The 21,800-nt window shown below is 49.3% G+C and overlaps 7 protein-coding genes across 7 annotated transcripts; 2 read left to right on the top strand and 5 right to left on the bottom strand.

The window, feature by feature from the left end:
* Positions 1-138: 138 nt before the first annotated feature.
* Positions 139-3,976, bottom strand: N7500_001062 (putative cell division control protein Cdc25; the record flags this gene model as incomplete). Its single annotated transcript, XM_056672208.1, has 3 exons — positions 139-476; positions 552-768; positions 827-3,976. 3 exons carry the CDS (start codon positions 3,974-3,976, stop codon positions 139-141), a joined length of 3,705 nt encoding a protein of 1,234 aa, XP_056537781.1.
* A 7,533-nt stretch (positions 3,977-11,509) lies between these two features.
* N7500_001061 (C2H2-type zinc finger protein) lies at positions 11,510-13,969 on the top strand (the record flags this gene model as incomplete). Its single annotated transcript, XM_056672207.1, has 3 exons — positions 11,510-11,642; positions 11,709-13,767; positions 13,828-13,969. The coding sequence occupies 3 exons, from the start codon at positions 11,510-11,512 to the stop codon at positions 13,967-13,969; spliced, it is 2,334 nt and encodes a 777-aa protein (XP_056537780.1).
* Positions 13,970-14,765: 796 nt separating this feature from the next.
* N7500_001060 (uracil phosphoribosyltransferase) lies at positions 14,766-15,768 on the bottom strand (the record flags this gene model as incomplete). The annotated part of the gene is made up of 3 exons (XM_056672206.1): positions 14,766-15,199; positions 15,440-15,539; positions 15,595-15,768. The coding sequence occupies 3 exons, from the start codon at positions 15,766-15,768 to the stop codon at positions 14,766-14,768; spliced, it is 708 nt and encodes a 235-aa protein (XP_056537779.1).
* Positions 15,769-15,976: 208 nt separating this feature from the next.
* Positions 15,977-17,191, top strand: N7500_001059 (FluC/FEX family fluoride channel; the record flags this gene model as incomplete). The annotated part of the gene is made up of 1 exon (XM_056672205.1): positions 15,977-17,191. The coding sequence occupies one exon, from the start codon at positions 15,977-15,979 to the stop codon at positions 17,189-17,191; it is 1,215 nt and encodes a 404-aa protein (XP_056537778.1).
* Positions 17,192-17,400: 209 nt separating this feature from the next.
* N7500_001058 (uncharacterized protein) lies at positions 17,401-18,199 on the bottom strand (the record flags this gene model as incomplete). Its single annotated transcript, XM_056672204.1, has 2 exons — positions 17,401-17,921; positions 18,076-18,199. The coding sequence occupies 2 exons, from the start codon at positions 18,197-18,199 to the stop codon at positions 17,401-17,403; spliced, it is 645 nt and encodes a 214-aa protein (XP_056537777.1).
* A 911-nt stretch (positions 18,200-19,110) lies between these two features.
* On the bottom strand, positions 19,111-19,419 carry N7500_001057 (uncharacterized protein; the record flags this gene model as incomplete). The annotated part of the gene is made up of 1 exon (XM_056672203.1): positions 19,111-19,419. The coding sequence occupies one exon, from the start codon at positions 19,417-19,419 to the stop codon at positions 19,111-19,113; it is 309 nt and encodes a 102-aa protein (XP_056537776.1).
* Positions 19,420-20,559: 1,140 nt separating this feature from the next.
* N7500_001056 (uncharacterized protein) lies at positions 20,560-21,141 on the bottom strand (the record flags this gene model as incomplete). Its single annotated transcript, XM_056672202.1, has 1 exon — positions 20,560-21,141. The coding sequence occupies one exon, from the start codon at positions 21,139-21,141 to the stop codon at positions 20,560-20,562; it is 582 nt and encodes a 193-aa protein (XP_056537775.1).
* Between the last annotated feature and the right edge of the window lie 659 nt (positions 21,142-21,800).

Below are 21,800 nucleotides of genomic sequence, written 5' to 3'. Positions count from 1 at the left end.
TTCAGAATCAAAAACGGTTAGTCTCAACAGCCGAACAGTTTTGAGAAAAAAAGCAAAGTTTCGGCCCAGGAAAATATGTTGGAGGTCAAATTTGGGTATCGCCAAGCCAGACGCCATTCTTTCTTAAACAAAAACAAATCATCGCAAAATAGCGACGGTGGATGCAAACAACAAGGAGCCCTTGTCTCTGCTTGTGGCTTCAGCATACCTTGCAATCTTTTCATCCTCACGCTCCCTAGGCTCAATTTCCAGACTTCGTTCGTACATGTCGTGTACGTCCCCAGCACCTTGGAGGTTACTGAGAATGTAATCTTGCAGTTCGCCGACAGGTTGCAAAAGGTAAGGCACATTCTGGTATTGTTGGATATCCCGAATGACTTCTGCGGTCTTAGCCCGCTTATTGAAGTTGATCAATTCTGAGGGTGTTAGAGACGGAATACCGTCTTCAATGAAGGTCAGATCAGTAAGATAGACACCTAGGATGTGTTAGCCGTAAATCAAAGGGGTGAAAGATTTTCAAGGCAATCTGCTTGAAACGAGGTGATGCATACCGAAAAATGGAATACAGGGCGGGTTAGCAAGATGCAGGGTTTCTCGGTATTCGCCAAAGTTCTTTGTACTAGCCATAAGCCGACGCATTTGTTCCAGAATTGCGGACGTGCGTCCGCTAACCTGTCCCCATGTCCTACCTAGACGATGGATGGGTGCGGTTCCAAGAGCAGAGATGATAGATGTCAGGGTGGAGTAATTGTTCAGGTTGCGACATTTCTGTATAGTCGAGTTAGTAAGGCCAGAATTAGTCAAACAAACAGTAAAAGACACATACATCGGCCACGTTCACAAAATGCTTGATGACCACAACACGCTTCTTGACATCACCCTGAGTGAGAATCATCTCGGCAACCCAGTTGGTAAGCTGGTTTGAGTGAAGGATCAAGGCCTTGACATGAGGAGATGGTTCCGGCTCATCGGGGCCAACCTTCTTCTGCCATGTCTTGTTTAAGCACTCGGTGGGTCGAATTTTGGAGTATAGACGCGACTCAATGATGGTAAGCTGCCGAGCAAACTCCGTCGGATCAATATCAAGGAACTTTAGCTTCTTCATATTCTTAGGGATGATTGGTGTTGGCGCTGCGGTGCTCTGGGTTGGAACAAGGCGCTTGACAGTTGTGTCTTGTCCTCGAAGTCGTTGTTCGATCACGGCCAGTAATGTAGGGGTTCCTGGTGTTTTGGTGGTGGCGATTGAGTCGTTGGTAAAGTTATGGACACGTCGCAGGAGATCCATGTGCAGTTCATCGTTAGGCTCCATCCAGAAATGATCGAACCAACTCTTCAGAATGTTGACGACACGGAATCTAATCGGCTTCTGTTTCCGATCGATCCACATTTGCATGTCATCTTGATTCAGGCCAAATGGAGGCTGAATGTTGAATCGCTGAACAAGCAGTTCAAATAGTTCGGTTGCAGTAGTGAAAGAGCGATAGGTGAGGAGGAAGGTGTTGTTGAAAGATGCATCAAGCTTATCATGGCGGGTGAGGTGCTCGACCAATCCCGCGAGTGTTCCACATTTGAGAATTGGCAAGTCTCCCTTGTTATCGTAAAAGACTTCGCCTTCATGGGCCATCTTCAAGAACCAGGGAGTCTCTTCGGGCTCGCGGACTGGCTCCCGAATTGGCTCTCGGGTGATAGCTGTCGGAGGTGCCTGGCCAAAGAATCGTTGCGCCTTGTCCATGTTTCTTCGTACTTTATTGGTGCCTTCCTTTTCAGGGGCGTAGGAAGATGGAATCCCGATTGACTCTGTGGCAATCTTGGCCTTGGAATCGCCTCGGTTATGTAGGTTCTTGTACGAATCGTCTTCCACTTCTTGACGGCTATCTCGTCGTAGAGATGATGCTGAATCGGTGGGGATTTGCTCGAGGAGCAGCGAGAGGGAGAAGCCAATCTGGGAGACATAGTTCTCCAATTGTCTGACGATACCTCGCACGGCATTCACACGATCGTCAAGTGAATTACCGCGAAGCTCAGCCCACTCATCAGCCAGAGGAGCAGAGACTGCTTGACAGCTCAGGACAAAATCTCCAATAGCATCGTAGACTCTTTGCTTTTGCAAGCTGAAGTCTACTAGCTGGGGGTTCTGGAAGCTTGTCCCCAGTGGAGCCAAATTCATCGACTCCACAGAGGATATCCATGGGCGAAACTGTTCAATGACCTTGATTGCAGCAGCTGAAATTGCATCCGCAATATCTCCATGTTCCTTCACTGTAACGATCTTGCGGTTTACAATCAACCGTTCTTCTAGTCGACGAATACTACCAACAAAAGATCTCCTGAGAATGTCGATTGAGTCCAAAAATGCAGTGTCAAGGGTGGCCGATGGTTCTACTCGCGAGTTCCTTCCATCAGGGACAAAGAATGATGTCGGACCTGAAGCATTCAAAGAAACACTGTTGTTCTGCCAGCTACCACCCGAAGAGCTCCCGCTGACAAACCCAGGCACAACGCGATGGATCGCATCGCCGCGCTGTTGCTGAGCCACCTCCACGTAGCCATACACGCCCTGCATTACTCCCTCGGCCTCTTGCAAACACTTATTGGCTGAATCGGGACCAGGCCAATCAGCGGCGGCAATGTGTGATGAAAGAACCAGTTTCGAGAACTTGGACATCATGTCCCGGAAGTAAGGATATAGGGCCTTGTTTGTGGAAATGATAGATGGGTTGCCAGAGTGGTTATCCGTCGTGTCAGATCCAGCAGCGAGTAGCATGCGAAGATGGTCCGATATGTCCTCCGCCTTTCTTACATACTCTGCACGCTCGCCGTTGAAAAGCGTCTGGCGATAAGCTTCCACGGCGTACCGCATGTTGTCCACAAGCAAAGACCAGGTTATTGGCGGTGCGAAGCCATCATCGACAAAGTGTTGAGGAGGGTTGGAGGAGATAGAAGGCCTGGGAAAGCTTTCATTCACAGATGTGCTGGTACTATTTCCGCCCAGGCTGTATACTTTTTGCGGGCTCTTGCTCGGCGGCTGCGGCGTTTTGAATTCCTTAGACCCCGGCGCGTACAAGGAATCCATGGATGTAGCAGGGGATACTCCATCGACCATGGACTGACGTCGGCGAGAGATCGAGTCATGCGAGCCTAACATCAATGACTCTCCTTCTGCCTCCGATGCCGATCCATCGTACTCGTCTTCATCTCGCTCAAAGCCTCGCGCCATCAGCTCCGGGGGTGGGCGCGTCTGGTCAGGGACAAAGAAGTTATTTCGATCTCGCGGACCGGGTTCAGTTGCTGCGGTCGGGTTCTCAAAAGGCAGCTCCATGGTGGAATATCCGGTGAGAGTATTGAAGTAGAACAGACGGCCGTCGGGTGTCGCCTGGGGGATCCAAAATGCAGCCTCTTCCTGCTCCTTGGGCGCGGGAATACCCTCGGTAGCGAGAATTGGGTGTGAGTCTCGAGAGTTGCCCTCGGATTTTACTTCATCCTCATCGTGTGCATCGCCGTATTCGTCTTCGAGTCCGGAGTCTGCGCTAAGGTCGGTTTCGTGGTGGGCGTGAGCGAACTGATCACTGACATCGTCCGCTTCCGTGATTGGGGTACAATAGTTACTTGGGAACCAGCCTCGAACATCATCGATAACTCCATCCCACCACCCAGTTTCTAGTTGGTTCAGGACCTGGATAATGTCGCCACGGCGAAAACTTAGGCTAGTGTGATCGTCGGCGTCATAATCGTACATGGCCCGCACGAAGAGCGCCGGGGGTTCCGGGCTGACCGCATATCCAGAGGCCATTTTAACCGGGGAATGATTGATATGATATCTATCTCGTGATACACTATTTCCCCGGCCGCGATAGCGGGATTGGGCTGTGGGTGTGGTCACTTGTTCGTCGGTGTACTCGAATGCGGTCGCAACAGTCCCGGACTTGGTCAGTGCAGTGGTGTCGACGGCTAACTTTGCCGCGCGAATCTCAAACATCGAGGGGTTCACAGGGCCACAATCCAGAGAGCTTCTGGAGGGGTTAAGGGAGGGGTGAGCTCAATATCCGCTCATGGCTGTATTCGATGTTGAGGTGCGCGTTGGGGAGTCGCTGTTTTTTTTTTTTTTTTCAATTCAAAATCCAAAACAAAAGACTTGCGTCCAAGAAGAATCCAACTCTGCCGATAAGTCACAGAAACCTCTCAAGAAATGGAAGTGGGATTGAATTAGGGGGAGTTGCAGGTGGAGGCGGGACGGGCGCATGCAATACCTGTTGCAATACCGGTATTGATACACGAGGCCATTGAGGGGAGTAAAAATACATATGTTACAATACCACATGGAATCTCTCTTTCAAAACACCAATAGGATGAGCATAACGCTTTCAAAGTGTTGGATATCCACACTCTTACAGTTGGATGTGTGATTGCGACTGCATTTGATCTTTCCTAGAACCTTGGAAAGTTCAAGTCTAAGTAATCATGGGGGCCCCGTGTGTCAGGACTGGAGACCATTTCATTATTACTTGGTGTCTTCTTTTTTTGATGTCGTGATGTTCCCCCACTGTCTGTGTGTGACAGGGAGCCCTGGAGTGTGTGATGAAATATCCACGCTTACTTATGCTTAGACGCTTACGGTCACATCTACGGATCTAAGCAGTCAGCTTAGGTACATGCATGTTTGATGTATAGCCTCAAGAGTGACAAATGCCAAAATATTAGAATATACTCCGTGAAGACTGGTCCATGGCCCACAGATACGATGTTAAACCGGGGTTATTGGTGGCTTGACACATGGAAGACATGCACGATTTGCAATTGTGAAGAATGACATGGGATCTCCAAGCTGCAAGTTCCCATGATTTGACATGTTATACCTTAAATCCATATAGGTACTCCATATTCTCTCCATTTATCAATAATTGATCAAGGATATCCTAGCTGAAACCAGTAAGGGGTATCAAATACTCACATTCAAATTGTTGATGTCCATGGATGTACTCCGGGGGGCTAACAATGCATAAATTCTACGGAGTACAACATAGTGTCTCGGTAAGAATAGGCAATTGCGTGGTCCATGTGCTCGGATGATATCCAACGAGACCAGATGCCCAGCCCCAGTGGAGTGTGACAAAAGGCCTTCCAAGTTGTTTCTACCAAGTATAGCATCCATGGAACTCTTTCGGATAACCATCGGAGAAGGTGTCGACTCCGTATTCTTTACCCAATTAGCGCCAAAATGGTTCTAGAAGGCGATTTTTACTCCGTACTGTATTTAATATTGAGGATACTCTAAAGTGGATTTTCCAGTTCCCACTTTCCAGACTCGGGTTGGATCGTGCTGACGCTCGTCCCCGGTACAATACATAATAATATACAGCAATATATGTTATACAGACGATATACATCATCCACGTAATAGTTGACAACTCCGTGGTCGGTGCATAATCTGTCGACTCAAAAGAGACTCACTATGTCTACTTACTCTCGTATTCTTAACGATTTGACGCGGTGAGAAGTGCAACCCTTGATATATATCTGAACTTGTACATTCTATATTGTAAGTACTCCGTACTCCGTAATGCAATCGGAATCCTTTAGCCTCCGATGGGGCTGGCACATGGCATGATCCATTTCCAGCCAATCCAACGGCCCGCACACTCTTCCGACTTGAACCATGGTACTCCAGCTTGATCCAATTCCAGTTTTGCTTGAAATACTTCTAGAACCCTTTTCAATGATATTTCACCCTATTAGGTTACCCTGTATGCAAGACCGTTGTAAGCAGAACGCAATGGACCCGGGGGCTTGGAGACTTACCCACTTAGCAACTGTTTCCCTCGTGGATTGAGAGGGGTATGTGCTCATAGACGCGCAATAGCTCTGCAGAGAACATTCGGGGTAGCATGAGGGATTGATGTCTTATTCAACATGTTCAAATAAAGCCAGGGTAATCCAACGCATTACGATATATAGTCAACTAATAACATCAATTGTCAAGAGCGCATAGAACTCGGCTCGAGTCTATCAGGGTGATACGGTACGGGGTATACGGAGTATAGTAAATATACTATGTTGTATATAAATGTAATGAGGCTTGTGGAACTTGCATATTCCAAGGAAGCCTTGGAGGTCACGACACATATCCGGGCATACAAAGTACATTCTAAGCGAGCAATTCATTGAGCATATCAACCTATATCCGAAGATAGTCTTTTGTGCCGACATGAGCAGAGCACGTGTACTCCGTATACTCCTCGTCATTCATTGCTACGAATGATGTACCTGAGAGAATCACGGATGAATCGGAATGCCAATTCAGGAACTCATCTCCGATTAGGTTTATACAGTTTACCTGCCGTCGGGACCCTGGCTTGGGACTAACCTAGTTATCTAGTTGTACTCCTCGTTGAGAGCACGGTACTCCGTACGATTGAGAATGTTACAATGGTGGAAGCATACTCCATATATTTATCGACAAGACAAGAAAACATGTCGATAGCTGCTCGAGTCTACATATATATAATGACATCTTTCAGGTGTACCGTGGAACTGCTCAACATGAAATAAACTCCGAGCAACTGATCACACCGACGGGAAGATGTTTCACATAGGGGACACTATTATATATATTGTATATAGTACTTTACCAGAAAAGCTTTCTTATGCCCTTCCCGCGCAGGAGAAAGAGTACGTTACAACAATAGCTTGAGTATGGAACATCGCTCGCCGTCTCAATGTTTCTATTGAACTTCGAGCAGCCAATGCTCTATTCTTCAAAGCACAATATGTTTACGGAGTACGGAGTATATGGTGTGGACTAAAGCAAGCGAGACCGAGGCCAAGAAAACCGTGACAAATGGAGAAGCGACTGGCCCAATTGACCTTGGAAGTATGGAGTACGGAGTACTTCCAAGGTCAGACCGGTTGGCAAACCAAATGACCTTCAATTGAAAAGTCGCCACCATGCCCCTCGTTCCTTGTTCCTTGCAGTCGGACATTACGAGTCGCAGGAACCCAGACAGACTACATCATCGCCAGTCACAAGCCCCCAACCGGAGAGATTCCCACCTACCGAGACCCAATCCTGCCGTTCGATGCAGCAGACATCCAATAACGACGCGATCCCATCCCCTGATTTATCCAGAATCTCGGGTCTCCGATGACCTCTTCCCCCTTTTCCTTTGCCGTCCTTTTTTATTTCCACCTCGATTTCAATGCAACACTAGGAAAACGCCCAGCTCTCCACTTAATTCCAATTTCCGCCTCACTCTATATTATATGGAGCAAGCCGGCCCTAGTCCACCAGACCATGGAAGTTTATTCGTTCCAAGGTTGGAAATTCCTTTGTTCTAGACGGCGGTCGCGTCGAATGTTAAACCTTGGGAAGTTTCAAGCAATCAATTCACGACAATCAAACAAAGAAGGTTTTCCGGAACCTCCGTTCTCCGTCACTTTCCCACTTAGACTCCCCCTTAGCCAAGTGTCCACCTTTTCGAGAAAATTCCGCGGGAGTACCTCCGCGCGGGGGGAGGAGGGTACCTTCTCCGTTGGATAAGTAAGAGATCAGCAATATTACGAGCCCTGTAAGATATTGAATACAGGATATTATTGCCAATGTGATGAATCTGTGCTCGCATGTGTGGTGTATCCCCTGCATTGGAAGGATTGTCCAATCAACGCGGCCAATTCGCCAACGCGACAGGGGTCCGAGGGAGGCACTTGCGTTATATGCACGGCACGTTATATGTATGTATAGACAGAGAGATAGCATGCAGCAATAGAGTTCAGTCTGTCTCGCAGGCAAAATGTTGCAGAAAATATGATTGTGACTCGTTCATCTGATATCAGAGCGTGACGCGAACCAAGATTCGGATGGGAGTGAACCATGGACCGGAAGTGCTTCCCCGGACGTCCCCTTCCGTCACGAACCAGGGGTTGCGCGATCGCATCTGCGATTGACCATGTTTCCGTGGTTCGAAGCATATTCTAGATAAACAGGTCTGTCATGCAGCCGTGGATCATCGACATGTACAATAATGTATATGCACGTCGTAAATTTTCACTTGGACCATAGGTACAATGTCCAGTATGGAGTACGGAGGGCGAAGTACCCATACAAGGGCTCTGAACTCCATATTTCGAGTTTCACTCAATATCCACATATTACAAGCTACACGAAGAGCTTCAGTTTACCCGTGTCTCTGGGTATGGTAACAGGATGCCGGCACCCGAATCCAGCCTCGTATTCTTCGGGACAGCCGGTGCGAACGCAGAATTCGGAAATGGGCTTCCTTAACCAAGTAGGCAGACGCATTTGCTATTGTGTAATACTGAAACCCACTGGCGGCCCGCTGTCTGGTAAGGAACTTTACGATGTACAGAGCACGCGTTGGGTGGGGAGGGACGACTTGACTCCATCTTGAGCAGTCTTTGTCTTAGTTTGCCAACACAGGGATGTTGGGGGTCCTCTTTCAAGACCCATTATTTAGCGAAAGTATATCGGTGATAGCGCGCACAATGGGGACCTCAGTTTTGAGCCGAAATTCAATTTCGAGATTTACGCGATCAATGATGCTCACACCGTCAAGTCGGTTGAAGTCGAGACCAGTGGGGGCACGCTTGTTTAGTAGATTCCTTCTTTACATCTTGCAGAAGCGGTGAAGAGTGAATATATTGACACGAAAACAGGCTTCACCGACATCTTTGACTTGGAGACGGGCTGACTTGGGCTCACTTACAGAATAGGACTGAGTTGGGAGATTCCAGACCGTCCTGGCGTCCATGGCGGAGACACCGAACCTTGGCTATGGAGTTGTCGGGACGATGGGCTCCAGCCAAGCCCGTCTGTCGGTGTCCACTACTGGCTCAGGGGCGCCGGGGAAGAGGTTCCTGAAATTCTTGTAACGGTAGCGGGCTTGCTTATGTGGAGCAGAGCTCGAAGGGAAAATGGTCAATGAAGTCTGATTCGTAACTGGTCCGATTGGATCCTCAGTGCAGATCCATAATTGAGCGGGTTTTCGATGGATATGGTTCTTTTGTTCAGCGTGCTTTTGACCGCTCAGAGGGGGGGTGTGGAATGAAAGACATATCCTGGATTTGCGGCCCAAGGGATTAGGAATGGTGGATCGTCTGGTGTATTACTTTTCGAGGCAAGGAATCAATAAGGATCTTTATTAGGCGGTCAAGTCACCGCTCCATACAACAGTATCGTCATGACCTTGTGCCTTTTTCTTTATTTTATTTTTTTCTTGTTCCTGGGTCGAGAACGTTAGACAGGGTCGGTCCGCTGCATCGGCAAGTGGACCGAACAAAAGTGCGAAGATGTCGACTTGAGTTTGTATCAAGATTCATGGACTCTTGCGATCCCTTCCTGAAAGCATATGTTGTCAGCCACCCGGCTTCACCGCTGGAGCTTGAGGCTAGTTGATAGTCTAGATCCACCAGATCAGAAGAAGTTTTGCCTAGGCTTCGATGATCATCCGGAAGTCCGGGACAGTATTTAGTGATTTGATTTCCGCGAATCAAGGGGGTGCTCGGGACACAAAGGCTAGGTCGATATTGACGTGAGATTTCCGCTAATTTGCAATTTGCTTTCGATGTGAAAGGCGATCTTGTGCCGTGTTCCACGCGAAGCGCGTTTCCTAAGTAACCGCGTCGGTGCTCCGCGTCCGGGATCTTCGGGTTCCAATGATGTAAGTGTTGGATTTGCCCCACTGATAGGACCCGGGAACTCGCGATACTCAATTTATCGCTCCGCAGTGATAGGTAACGGTGTCTGGAGTACGGAGTACTCCGTACTTTGTTTTACTATGGCAGCTTTTGCGGTGTATACAACTGCAACTTCACTGTGTGGAGCCTGGGAGGAACGATCGTGTTGGAGACTAGCTTCATGGGCATTCGGTCCTACTTTAGTATTTGTAGCGCAGGTAGCCGGGGCTTTTTTTTTTGGTGCTGGCAATGCATAAACTCAAAGAAAAGAGTAATCTGAGGATGTTATTCCATCCAATGCTCCGATTTGCATTCTACTCTGTATGCAGATCTTTTCTCCATATAGTCCGGCAGGTGATGCCTCGAGGACAATACAGGGTACATCGATCCGCTGCATACTGCAGTTGAACATGGCATGATGGAACACATAATCTCGAGCGTGGCACAGTCGGACAGACGAACAGCCACAAGGCGGGGGATAGCTATCATAGGCCCAGAGAGTTTAAGGTGAGACTAAATCTGGACCAGTCAATTTGTGAGGCGCCAAAAGTACCGTAGGATGATCTGTCAGGAGACGGGATTGATGGGCACCCAAGCATACAATAGTTCTTGATTTGATGGATCGATCTACTTTTCCCATGCAGCTATGCCATTAGCGATATACTTGGTACTCGTACTGGTACCGGGCAAGGTCTCCATTCTCAATGGTAGTTCACATTCAGGGAAAATGTTACTGTCTTGAGTGTTTATGTATCCCTGTCTCATTCTCAAAAGTCGGAGCTGTGCGACGAAGTCTATAGAAAAGTATACAACGTCCAACATCGATCTGTGTTTCTATATACAATGTAGATCTTGGGAGGGGTGGAGGGGTATGTGAACCATGGTTGAGAAGATCTATTGATATCACCGAAAAGAGAACCACATCTAAGGCTTGCAGATGAGATTATACCCCCCCTGTAGGGGGGTCAATCTGAAATTAAAAGAATAAGGGGCTATCAGCCTCTTGAAGTGTGCCACGCTCGGAATCACCGCCTCACATGCCACATAATAAGATAAACAAAAGCCCAGCGAGGGGCATTCAATAACAGTATATTGTTTGTAAATCACCCTCGCAGGAAGTTGCTCAATAAAATGATCGACCTAGTGTTAGGTTTATAGAGATCTAAAAGGGAAAAAAAACCCCCATGTGGACTTGCGATCGGGACAAATCTATAGGGCTTTTTTTTTTTTAATAATTACGTGTCGATTTCGTATTGTAAAGCGATGTACAGAGTACAGTAAATAAAGAGAAAGGGGGGGCACATTGGACTGGGCAAAAGTGGGTGTGGGTGAAAGGAAAAGTGCGTGGGTGAAGAGGGGGCTGGGTAACAGTTCCTGTGAGTTCCCCTCTCTGATAGTCCTTGTAGCTGTAATCGGTCCCGCTTTCGCCCCTCTGTTGGTCATTGCTTCAACACGTAAGTAAGCGATCTATTTATGCCCACGTCCTTTTCCCCCCTCCCTTCGCTCCCCTCTCACATCCCCCTCCATCGTCCCCCCCAAAAACCCGAAATCCCAGAAATCCCAAAATCCTTCTTAATCTTCTCCGTCCCCTCTTCCCCTCCCCTTCCATCTAATCGTTCTTTTTTTTTTTATTATTATTTTTTCTAACAGCGTTTGCTTCTTCTAATATCTCCCTTGTGGCTGGACACCACTTTCTCTCTTAACTTTTCCCCCCACTCAAGGAATGATCAGACATCCCAACGAACTTCTGTCGTCGACACGCCTACAGAACCGGTGCGAACTTACTCAGGGGACAATACCACCGTCGCTCTAAACCCTACACATGGCTCCTTCCGCACCTGGGACGGCCAACTCACCGGCCAAGAAAACATCGGCCCCAGAGAAGAAATACAAATGTCAATTTTGCAATCGCGCGTTCAGCAGAAGTGAACATCGCAGTCGCCATGAGCGCTCACGTAAGATTAAAAACCTATTCCCCAAGTCGCGTCGATTTCAATCTAACAAACTCGGAAACAATACAGACACGAAAGAGAGACCCTTCAAGTGCTTAAAATGTCGCAGTACCTTTGTCCGTCGCGATCTTCTTTTGCGACACGACCGGACTGTTCACGCCAAGGACGGTGGAATTCCCCTGGTCGCAGAGGGGCGTAGACGTGGTGGAGGGGTTCAGAAAAACTCTGCATCTGCTCCGGCTAGGTCCTCGGCTACGGTTGACCCGACGACGTTGGAGCAGACCGAGGCAAGCACAAGCAGCGATGGTATGGTCGACCTTGAAACTGCAGCCATGTTGATGACAGACTTCCAACATAAGGCTGCAGCAGCAGCAACCGGCCAGGCCTCCGAGCGTTCCGAATCCCTTTCGCCAGGACGCGGCTCCTTCGAGCCTTACCTCTCAGGCAACGCCACTCTGCCTCAGATGCCTTGGGACACCCTTATCTCCCCCGCAGAACCGGGCTCGATGCCCACTCTCGTCGATCGCCATGGCCCCCTCGGGGACGTTCTCATGTCTAACTCGCTGCCTATGTCCGGCCACTCTACCCCGAATGCGTTGTCGCCCTACCCCTCCATGACTGGTCCCGTTAGCCCGGTTAACTACCGCCGCTCGCCCGGTCCTAGTCAAGCGCTGACCCTTCCCAGGGCTCCCCAACTTGCTAACGACATGGAACGCAACTATGTAGTGGACCGGGTTCAGGCATCAGACACCCTTGGTGCGCTGCCTGACACTTTCCAGCTTCCTTCCACGGTTGCGCTGAACCGGTATTTGTCCACCTACTTTAACCTGTACCATCCTCACTTGCCATTCCTCCACCAAGAATCATTCAAGCCTTCTCAAGTTCCAGCACCGCTGTTGCTTGCAGTTTTGTCAATTGGTGCTCTTTACACCTTCGAGCGCGAGCACGCCTTCATGCTCCATGTCGGCTCCAAGGTACTGGTCAATCAATTCCTTCAGCACAAGGACAACTTCGATTCCCGCAAGTGCCCCTTGTCATTGATGCAGGCTACCTTGTTGAACATGGTATTTGAGAGCTGGAGCGGCGACCCGAAGGGTCTGGAATGGACTTGTTCAATCAAGAGTCTCTTGGCCAACATGGTCGCCGGCAATCGGTACCAGCTCAAGTTGCGGACCCAGGCTCGCCAGAATGTCCAGCCATCGCGCGAGGAATGGATTGAGGACGAATCTTGCCGTCGCACATACTTCGCCGTGTACATCTTCTTCGGCATGTTGACGCTTACATTCAACCACACTCCCGCTATGAGCTTCGATGAGTTTGACGACTTGGAGCTTCCGTCCTCGGAGTCCCTGTGGAACTTGGACGCCACTGATGATGAGAGCTGGCGCCGTGGCACAGTCTCGAGCGCCTTGACCGTGCGCGAGGCCCACGATTTCCTTTTCCAGGGCGAACAGACCCGCTACAGTGCATTCGCCACCCGTGTTCTCATCAACGCCCTGTTCCTGCAAGTCTGGAGCCACAAGCGCAGCTTTGAGGCGCTTCAAGATGTGGTTACCGAATACAAGCTGCGTCTGGCCCTCGAGACCTGGGAGAGCTCCCTCGAGGTTTGTGAACCGGAAACAATTGTGGTCCCGCTTAGCACTCCTCAAAAGGGTCACCCATTGATCTTCAACTCGATGGCAGTCTACCGTAACACCCGCGCCCGCCTGGCAGTTGACCTCAAGTCCATCCAGGAGGCGATGCGATACCACTCATCTTACGAGGTGGCGGCTGCCATGACTGTCGCTCGTGAGAAGGTCAAGCGCTCGCAGGAAATGAACAAGGTTATTCAACAGTGTTTCGAATGCATTGAGATTGCCGCTATTCAAGGCATTAATTGGGTTGCCAAGACTTCCGCTACTAACTGGAGCGTCGAGCACCCTCTCTGCGGCCTGGATCTGATGGTCATCCTGAGCCTCTGGCTCTACCGCCTGGAACATGACGATGAGCCGGCGACTGAGGCCGAAATGGCCCTCTACAATAAGGTCCGCAATCTGTTTGATGACGATGCCATCGATGCCTTTGGCAAACTCAGCTCTACCGTCGCCCGTGTATGGGGTAACATCCTAGACGGCGTGGTTGTCTGGGGGTATGTTTTTTTTTTTTTTAATCTCTCCTCACATCGACCAAATCACTAACTCTTTTACAGAATTACCAAGCTGATGGGCGAATCATTCAAGCTCCACTCCCAGGCCCTTGTCGGCTACGAAGACTCTCTCCGTGTTGGCAAAGACCAGCCAATCCACGCAGTGCCAACCAAGTCGCTTGCTAGTGTCGGCACTGCATACTAAATTTTCCGATCAATTTCAACTTGATCTCTTGCCTATATCTTGAAATTTCCGCTTTTTGATTTCTTACTCTCATTTGTTGGACGCTTTCATTGGGACACTTCGGAACTAGGGACATGCCAGTGGGCAGGCGGGCGTATTGGGGCACTTAGCTCTGGAACACTTCGCCTTTTGACCTCTCGGTGGTTCCTAGTTGCTTTTTTTCATTTGCATTTTCCCTGCTTTTTCTTACACCAGGGAGTCCAGTGTGGTGTTTCTGCTTTCCGTCTTCGACACCTGGCTGGTCCTGTGTGTACTTTCGCACTCCGTGGAGTTTGACATTATGGTTCACATTAACCCCTAATCGTGCCCCCTCGTCCATCTGCTTCTTTTTTTGCTCTCGATACCTTTTGATTTTTCATGCGTTCGCGTTGCCGTTTTCATTTCTTGCCATTTGCCTTTGCTTCTTTGGTTGATTTCCAGCCACTGTATTTGATGTTAATTGCCTGCCCTTCGAACCCCGTCATTTGCTTGTTATGCTTTTTACGCTCAGCATTGCTTTCAAGATTTATTTTTGCATTTTGTTTCACCTGCACATGTTTTTATGCCATTTCCATGTACTATACGTTATCGATGAATTATCTGGCGGGGACAACCTTCTTCCTACATGTAGACCTTGGATTGTAGATTTGAATTGTAGTCTTGATCATATTTAGCCAATTTGTAGTTGTAGTGATACGTGCATAACCATCTTTAGTATCTAAACCCGAAACAGTCATGCGTTATGCCAATGCTAATGCTGATGCCAAACAAAACAAAACTACTTCCCAACAGCAACAAACAACCGATCACCAATATCTCCAATACCAGGCACGATCATACCCTTCTCATCAACACCCTTATCAATAGCACCCACCCAAACCTCAACATCCCCCCAAGTCCCCGCAGCACGCTTCACCCCCTCTTCCGAAGCAAGCAAACTAATCATAATAACTTTCTTCACACCCCAATCCCGCAGCAATTGAATCGCCGCCTCGGCTGTCGCACCAGTGGCGATAACCGGGTCCAATAGCACCGCCAGACTTGCAGCTGCGGTATTGGTAGTTGGGTTGAGAGAGGCTGGGGAGGCTGGGGACAGCTCCGACCGGTGGAAGGGGAGGTTGTTGTAGTATTCTACGGGTTGGAGGGAGACCTTTTCGCGGAACAGACCCAGGTGGTAGACTGGGACTGGAGTTGGGAGGAGGTCGTTTAGGGCTGTGGGGGCCGTGTAAGCGGGGGACGGGCTAGGAGTGGGGGATAAGGGTGCCCAGGTGGGGGCGGTGATAGGGGGAGATAACAAGTGGAATTGAGATTGAGATTGAGATTGGGGTTGGAATTGGTAATGGGAATGAGAATGGGAGTGGGATGTGGAGAATGGAGCAATATGGTCATATGGGAAATAACCATATGGGTTACAGTTGCAGTGCTGGGGGTATAAGAGAATGAATCACTCACCATCAACCATTCCGAGGCCTGATCGGAGGATTGGCACTAGAGCCAAGTCGGCTGGGTCAATTCCCTGGGTTTCATACTCGATTCCGAGAGGGGTGGTATCCTGGGATTTGAGTGTTAGGAAGCCCAATGCTAATGGGGTTCAATGGTCTATTTACCGTGCCGGTTTTGACGAGCTTCAGTCCAGCAAAGGCCTCCACGGCGAGAATGTTGGCAATGTCATGGACCAAGCCTCTTGTCTCGCGCGGGGTTGTGGACGATGAGCGGATTAAAGAGAGCTTGGCTTGGAGACAAGGGTGAGAGGAGACATGAACATTTGATGGGAGAGACATGATGAAGGATCGAGATGGAGAAGAGGAAAAGAGAGAGAGAGGAAGAGAAGAGGGAAGAAGTACATATACCTCTGGGTATAAGTCCTGTCCCTTTATCTTTCCCCCTCTTATCCTCTATACAACAAAACTGACCTAATCTTATCGGACTCCACCTGATCTCCGGTCTCCGATTCTTGGCAATCTTTTCCCTTTCTCCCTTCAACTGGGCATGCCATCAACTACAGATCCCTCATCCACCTTCCCTTTAACAGAGGTCCAAGGGAGGGGGGATCCAAACGAATGGCCCTCGGGTGACCACGCACCTGCACCACCTGCATCCGCTGCACAACCCCTCTCCAAACACGCAACCCTCCTCTACACCGTCTCTTATTTAATCTTCTTCTCCCTCCTGGGCACACTAGCCCGTCTAGGCCTCCAAGCTCTAACATTCTACACAGGCGCTCCCGTCGTGACAGGGGTGCTATGGGCGAATGTAGGCGGAAGCCTGGTAATGGGCTTCCTGAGCGAAGACCACAATCTATTCCGCGAAGAGTGGGGCCAAAAAGCCAAGGAACCAGATACAGACCCAGCCGTGAACGACCCTAAGATCAAGAGCCAGAAACACATGGCCGTGAAGAAGACCATCCCGCTGTATATTGGTCTGACAACTGGTTTCTGTGGTTGCTTCACTTCCTTCTCGTCTTTTATCCGGGACATCTTCCTCGCCCTGGCAAATGCCCTTCCTGATCCGTCGCTGCCGACCGGATCACACATCGCATCCCGTAATGGCGGGTATAGCTTCATGGCTCTCGTTGCTGTGATCTTCCTCACTGTGTCGCTGAGTCTGTCGGCGTTGATATTCGGTGCACATCTTGCCCTGGCTTTAACACGTGTCACACCTACCGTGCCCTTCGCATTCACGCGACGAATCCTCGACCGTGTAGTGGTTGTGCTTGCCTGGGGATGCTGGCTCGGAGCTGTGTTCTTGGCTATTTGGCCACCAGATCGATTTCATGGCCCGGATGTGTGGCGTGGCCGGGCGGTGTTCGCTCTTGTCTTTGCGCCGCTTGGCTGTCTCCTTCGGTTCTATGTTTCGCTGCGTTTGAATAGTAAGATTCCGACCTTCCCTCTTGGCACGTTTGTGGTGAATATCTTTGGGACTATCATTTTGGGTCTTTGCTATGATTTGCAGCATGTTAGCGGTCTTGGGGCGGTCGTTCCTGCTGCTCTAACAGGTTGCCAGGTGTTGCAGGGTATCATGGATGGATTTTGTGGGAGCGCGACCACTATCAGTACTTGGGTTGCTGAGTTGAAAGGACTATCCCATCGGCGTTATTCGTATGTGTACGGAACTGCCAGTGTGCTGGTTGCGCTTGGATTTTTGGTTGTTATCATGGGCTCGTTGCTGTGGACTCGTGGATTTGACAAGCCTGTGTGTAGATAGATAGCTGGTGATGTATAGTATAGTCTAGAGTATAATGTAAAGTATAGCTGCAAGAATTTCAAATAACATGAGAGAAAAACGGGAATAGCACAATTGAATCGACGGTCGAATCCCTCTAGACAATATCAAAATTACCCAAACTATCAACACCCACCAACACCATAATCCGCCTCTCTTTCATACAACCTAACATATCATAAATCCCAACCCTACTCCCGACTAGGCGCAGGCCCAATCTCAACCGGTCCAATCCTCCCCCCAACTCTCCTAGCCGGACTCGCCGACCGAAACCCAAACCCCTGACTCAAACTCCTTCCCCCATCCAACGCAATCCCAAAAATAGACCCAAGCCCAGCCTCACCTCGAACAGGACTAACAGAACCAACAGCTCCATCCACAGTCCCGCTTCCAAGCGGACTAGCAGGGCTAACAGGACTAAGCGGCGTAGCCCGACTAAAAGGACATCTGATATGCGGTGTTCTCGCATTCCACTTCCCAACCCCAAACAGCTCCATCCCATGGACAGGTAACTCAGCACGGTTCTCAGGCAAACCGATACGGTCAAGCATTTTTTCTTGCACCTCTGCTTTGGATTTTGAGTCTTTGCCGGGACTTGGAGGCAGACCTGCTGTTACGGAGGTTGTTGTTCCTAGGGGTGCGTGGGGGGTGTTTTTCTCGTGGTAGGCTCTGCGGCGGGCGAGGTCTTGAGCGCATAGACGGGTTTGGGATACTGGGAATTGTTGTTAGGATAGTGAAGGTTTGATCATGATTGTGTTATGTTTAAATGGCATTGGAAAGGTGTACATGTATATAGCAACAAGTGGGGTTTTGGATCTTTGGGGTGATATAGAGATATATGAGAGAATGGGAGAGAGGGAACTTACTGCGCCAGAGAGCTATGTATGCACCCATAGCTACTATGAAGAGAGAGAGGAAGCCGAACATTAGCCCTAGCTCGTGGTTGAGGGAGGGCATCGGCGTGTAGGGTGGGTATTCGTCCATGTCCATGGTGAGGGAGGGTTGGTTCTGTGGTGTAGTTGTCTTTGGAGTGTGCGAGGGTGTATACCCACTCCCATGAAAATGAAAGATCTCTCTTTCTAATGGATTTGAGGACGAAGTTTGAGAGAAAATCAGAGCACAAATGTCAATATGGAGCGCGGGAATCTGACAGGCCCCGGGATTTTTGCGTCTGCCCTAATAGCACGGAGTGGGCTGTTTGTCCGACTGCGATCAAAATTGGAAGGGGAAAAAACGGGGTTCCTTTTCAAAGATTGAACCAATAGACATGGTGAAAAGGAAGAATATCGAAATATCCTTTGAGAGTGAAATATTGGATTTCGAGAAACAAAGAAAGCGCCCAAGTCCGAGTCCAAGTACGAAAGAGGCGCAGACTAGCGAACACAAAATCTGAAAGAAAAGAAAATGAAAAGCAAAAATGTATACGGAGTACCCCGTAGTCAGTTCGGATTCCATATGTATATACACTAATTAGGTAAATCCCATGTACACACCTGGGCACAAGATCTGCATCAGAAACAAAAAGGTATCATGTACAACATGCATATAACATGCAACTTTATACTTTCGACAACATCGAGTACATGGAGTAACTCGGTAGTCGGGCGATGCAATATGAAGAAAAAAGGGAGCTCAAAGGTCCAATCCCACGCCAGAAACACAAGACCATGGATGCAAAATAGACAAAATGGTAAGAATCCGCTGCAAAAGTCCGCAAGAATATGAACAATAGAAAAGGAGCAGAAGTATGTCGAGCGGAAAAAATAAACAAAGTTCGAGCAGTGCTCGGCGTTTCACATGTCGTGTCAAAAGAGAAGAAATAAACAGAAGGAGGTATATGTATCGAAAGTCGGAAGATCGCAAGGTGGGTGTTCGTTCCAAAGCAACTCCTGGCCAACGATTCACCCGAGCATCACGGCCGTCAAAGCAGTAAAGGTTAACCCGATAGCCATGCCAATCCACGGCGTTTGGCCGAGGGAACCTTCACTGCGCGCCTGGAGGACATAGCGAGCAGCGAGCAAGCGCATCTCATCAGTTGGCACGTCGCGATCCGTAAAGGGAGCGAATTGCTCCCGGGGAGGAAGTTCTGGTAATGAGACGGCGGGGGAGTTGTGCGCGAAATCAGAGGAAAGGCTGGCGCCTGCGGGTTGTTGTGATTCTGCTAGGACGGCAGCTGGGGCGAGAAAGACCAGAAAGGCGGATGGCTTCATTGTTGGTAGATTATAGGTGTATAATATGGATATAGACTGGCGTGCAAATGCTTTGCGTTGTTGCCTACGAGGAACAAGCAACGCCAAGCTTGATGGTGCGGGTCGCGGATGACGGGGGTCTGGAGTTGGCAAGGCAACAGTGCTGCAGATAAGACGTGGAGAAGGTTGGAGGTGATGAATATTATTCGGACGAGTTTCTTCTCCAATATAAGTTGTGCAGGCTCAGAGCATACCACTCAAATTCGAGTGGGTTGCTGTGTCGGGATTGTAGTCAGGCAATCGAGTGAATAGGGGGCTAAACACGGAAAGAGGGGAGCTTCCGGGGAGTTTCGCCTTTTCTCTCTCGATACTCCGTCCAAATCACTTTTAGTCGTGGAGGAAAGAGAAGAAAAGAAAAATAAACCCAGAAAGCGAAACAACCTAGGGGGAAGGGAGATTAAGGGAAAATCACGATGAAGCCGATTAGGGCGAGGCTTTTGGATTGGCCGAGCCGCTTTTCGACTGTCTTTGGCTCTGTCCCTGAACCGTCCCGAGTGGGGCTGGATTGGGTGGGTTTGATTGGTTGAACCCTCCCCGTGTCCGAAGGCTATCCATTGTTTATTTATTCTTGAATCTTTAAACGGTGATGATTGCTGTTAGGGTGATTCAATAATTTCATATTGATCTTATACATGCATCTACAGAGTACTCCGTACATCTTACCTTGTACTTTGAACAATGTGATGGATTTCTAATTATAGCTTCCCGAAGACATCCCGAGGCTTAATGGACAGCGCCACAAATGATCGTCAATGCAGATGCCAAATTCGAGCGAATAAGATGGCTGGATGCAGGGAAGATGACGACGCGCATACAACATATACAATATAGAATAATGGGCAAATCAACACATTTACTACCCTTGCCCAAGGCAGATCAAAGGATGAATCATTGGTTGTTTTTTTTCCTCCAATATTGGGGTTCCTAGAACGCGGTGCCTTTCACGGGTAGCAATCCAGCCGTCGACCAGCCTCGATATCCGATGTAAGCGCACCCGGGCTTTTTGTTCATGTTATCCCTGCGCAAAGGTACTTCCAGCCTCTCAAAAATGAGCTGATTTGAGATCAAAATGCCTCATAGACAAAGAACACATGCTCAGATTCAGGGGCCCGGCGTGATTTTCTCGCTTGTGGAGTGCGCACAAGCCTTTGCGGTCTTGTCCGTGGGCGTATCGATTGGTGTGGCTTCTTCCTTCTGAGAGACCGGCGATTGCGACTCTTGAGGTAGGCTGGCCCGCAAGTTTTTCAGCCTGACCTGCTCTCGCGCTCTGCGAACTGCAAGGCGTATGTCGCTGGGTAGTGAATTGGTTTCGATTAAACAGTCCGCACAGGCGCGGCAGTAATATCCGGACTGAGGGTTCTTTGACTCCACGAGTCGGCGCTTGCTGCTAGGGACAGTGATCTCACCGCAGTGGACACAAGGGCTCTTCAAGACTCGAGGATTGCTTTGCATGCGGGTTTCTCTGAGCTTTCTGAGCGCTGCAATCTTGACTGTACTTGGTAAGGCGTCAGTTTCGAGCAAGGACCGCGTGCATGGCTGGCAGTAATAGCCTGCCGCAGGGTTCCGGGGCTCAACAAGCCTGCGCTTGCTGCTGGAGATGGTTTTGTCACCGCAGTGCATGCAGGGATATTCACCGCGGCTCTGTTTCATCTGTTTGGAGGACTTGGAACGGTTATGGGTCATAGATTCTTTCGAAATGTCCTCTGCTTTCTTTTTTGGGCGGCAGTAGGAGATCTATTCCGCATCTCTTTGCGGTACTGGAACGCAGCGAGATCTTGCTCGTTTGGGAGGTTACCATGATGGTTGACATGCCGAACACATGTCCGGCAGTGGAAACCGGCAAAAGGGTTATTCGCATCAATAAATTTACGGCTACTCCTCGGGGCTGTCATCGTGCCGCAGTGCCTGCAGGGACTTATTTTGCTTGCCTCTCCACTCGTCCTGATCAGTCTTCGCCGACGGATCGCTTCAAGCTGCTCCTGATTTGGTAGATGGCCATGGACACGGATGTTGCGAACACATGCTTTACATTGCCAGCCGCTGGAAAGGTTGCCAGCTTCGACGTGTCTTCTAGCCTTGGGAATGGTTTTTTCACTGCAGTGCATGCAGAGTTCGGGGTCTTTGGCCACAGAAGTCGTCTCATGGCGACATTGTTGAGTCCATGGCCCCTTGCCGTGGCCCTGGGGTGTGTGTGCAGGTCTCAAAATATCACCGAGAAAGCTCCGTAGTGAAAACGAAGGTTTATTTGCATGGTGCGGACTTGCCGCAGACCAGCGATGTATGCAATGGGTGTCGCGTAATCGAGAGAAGGATCTTGAAGGTGGTGTTATAGTGAGTCTTGT

The sequence above is a fragment of the Penicillium coprophilum genome (genome assembly GCF_028826855.1).
Source record: "Penicillium coprophilum strain IBT 35676 chromosome Unknown utg000001l_segment0_segment0, whole genome shotgun sequence".
In the NCBI taxonomy this organism is placed as follows: Eukaryota; Fungi; Ascomycota; class Eurotiomycetes; order Eurotiales; family Aspergillaceae; genus Penicillium; species Penicillium coprophilum.
Note: the sequence above shows the minus strand (reverse complement) of the source record. Positions and strands in the feature narration are given on the sequence as shown.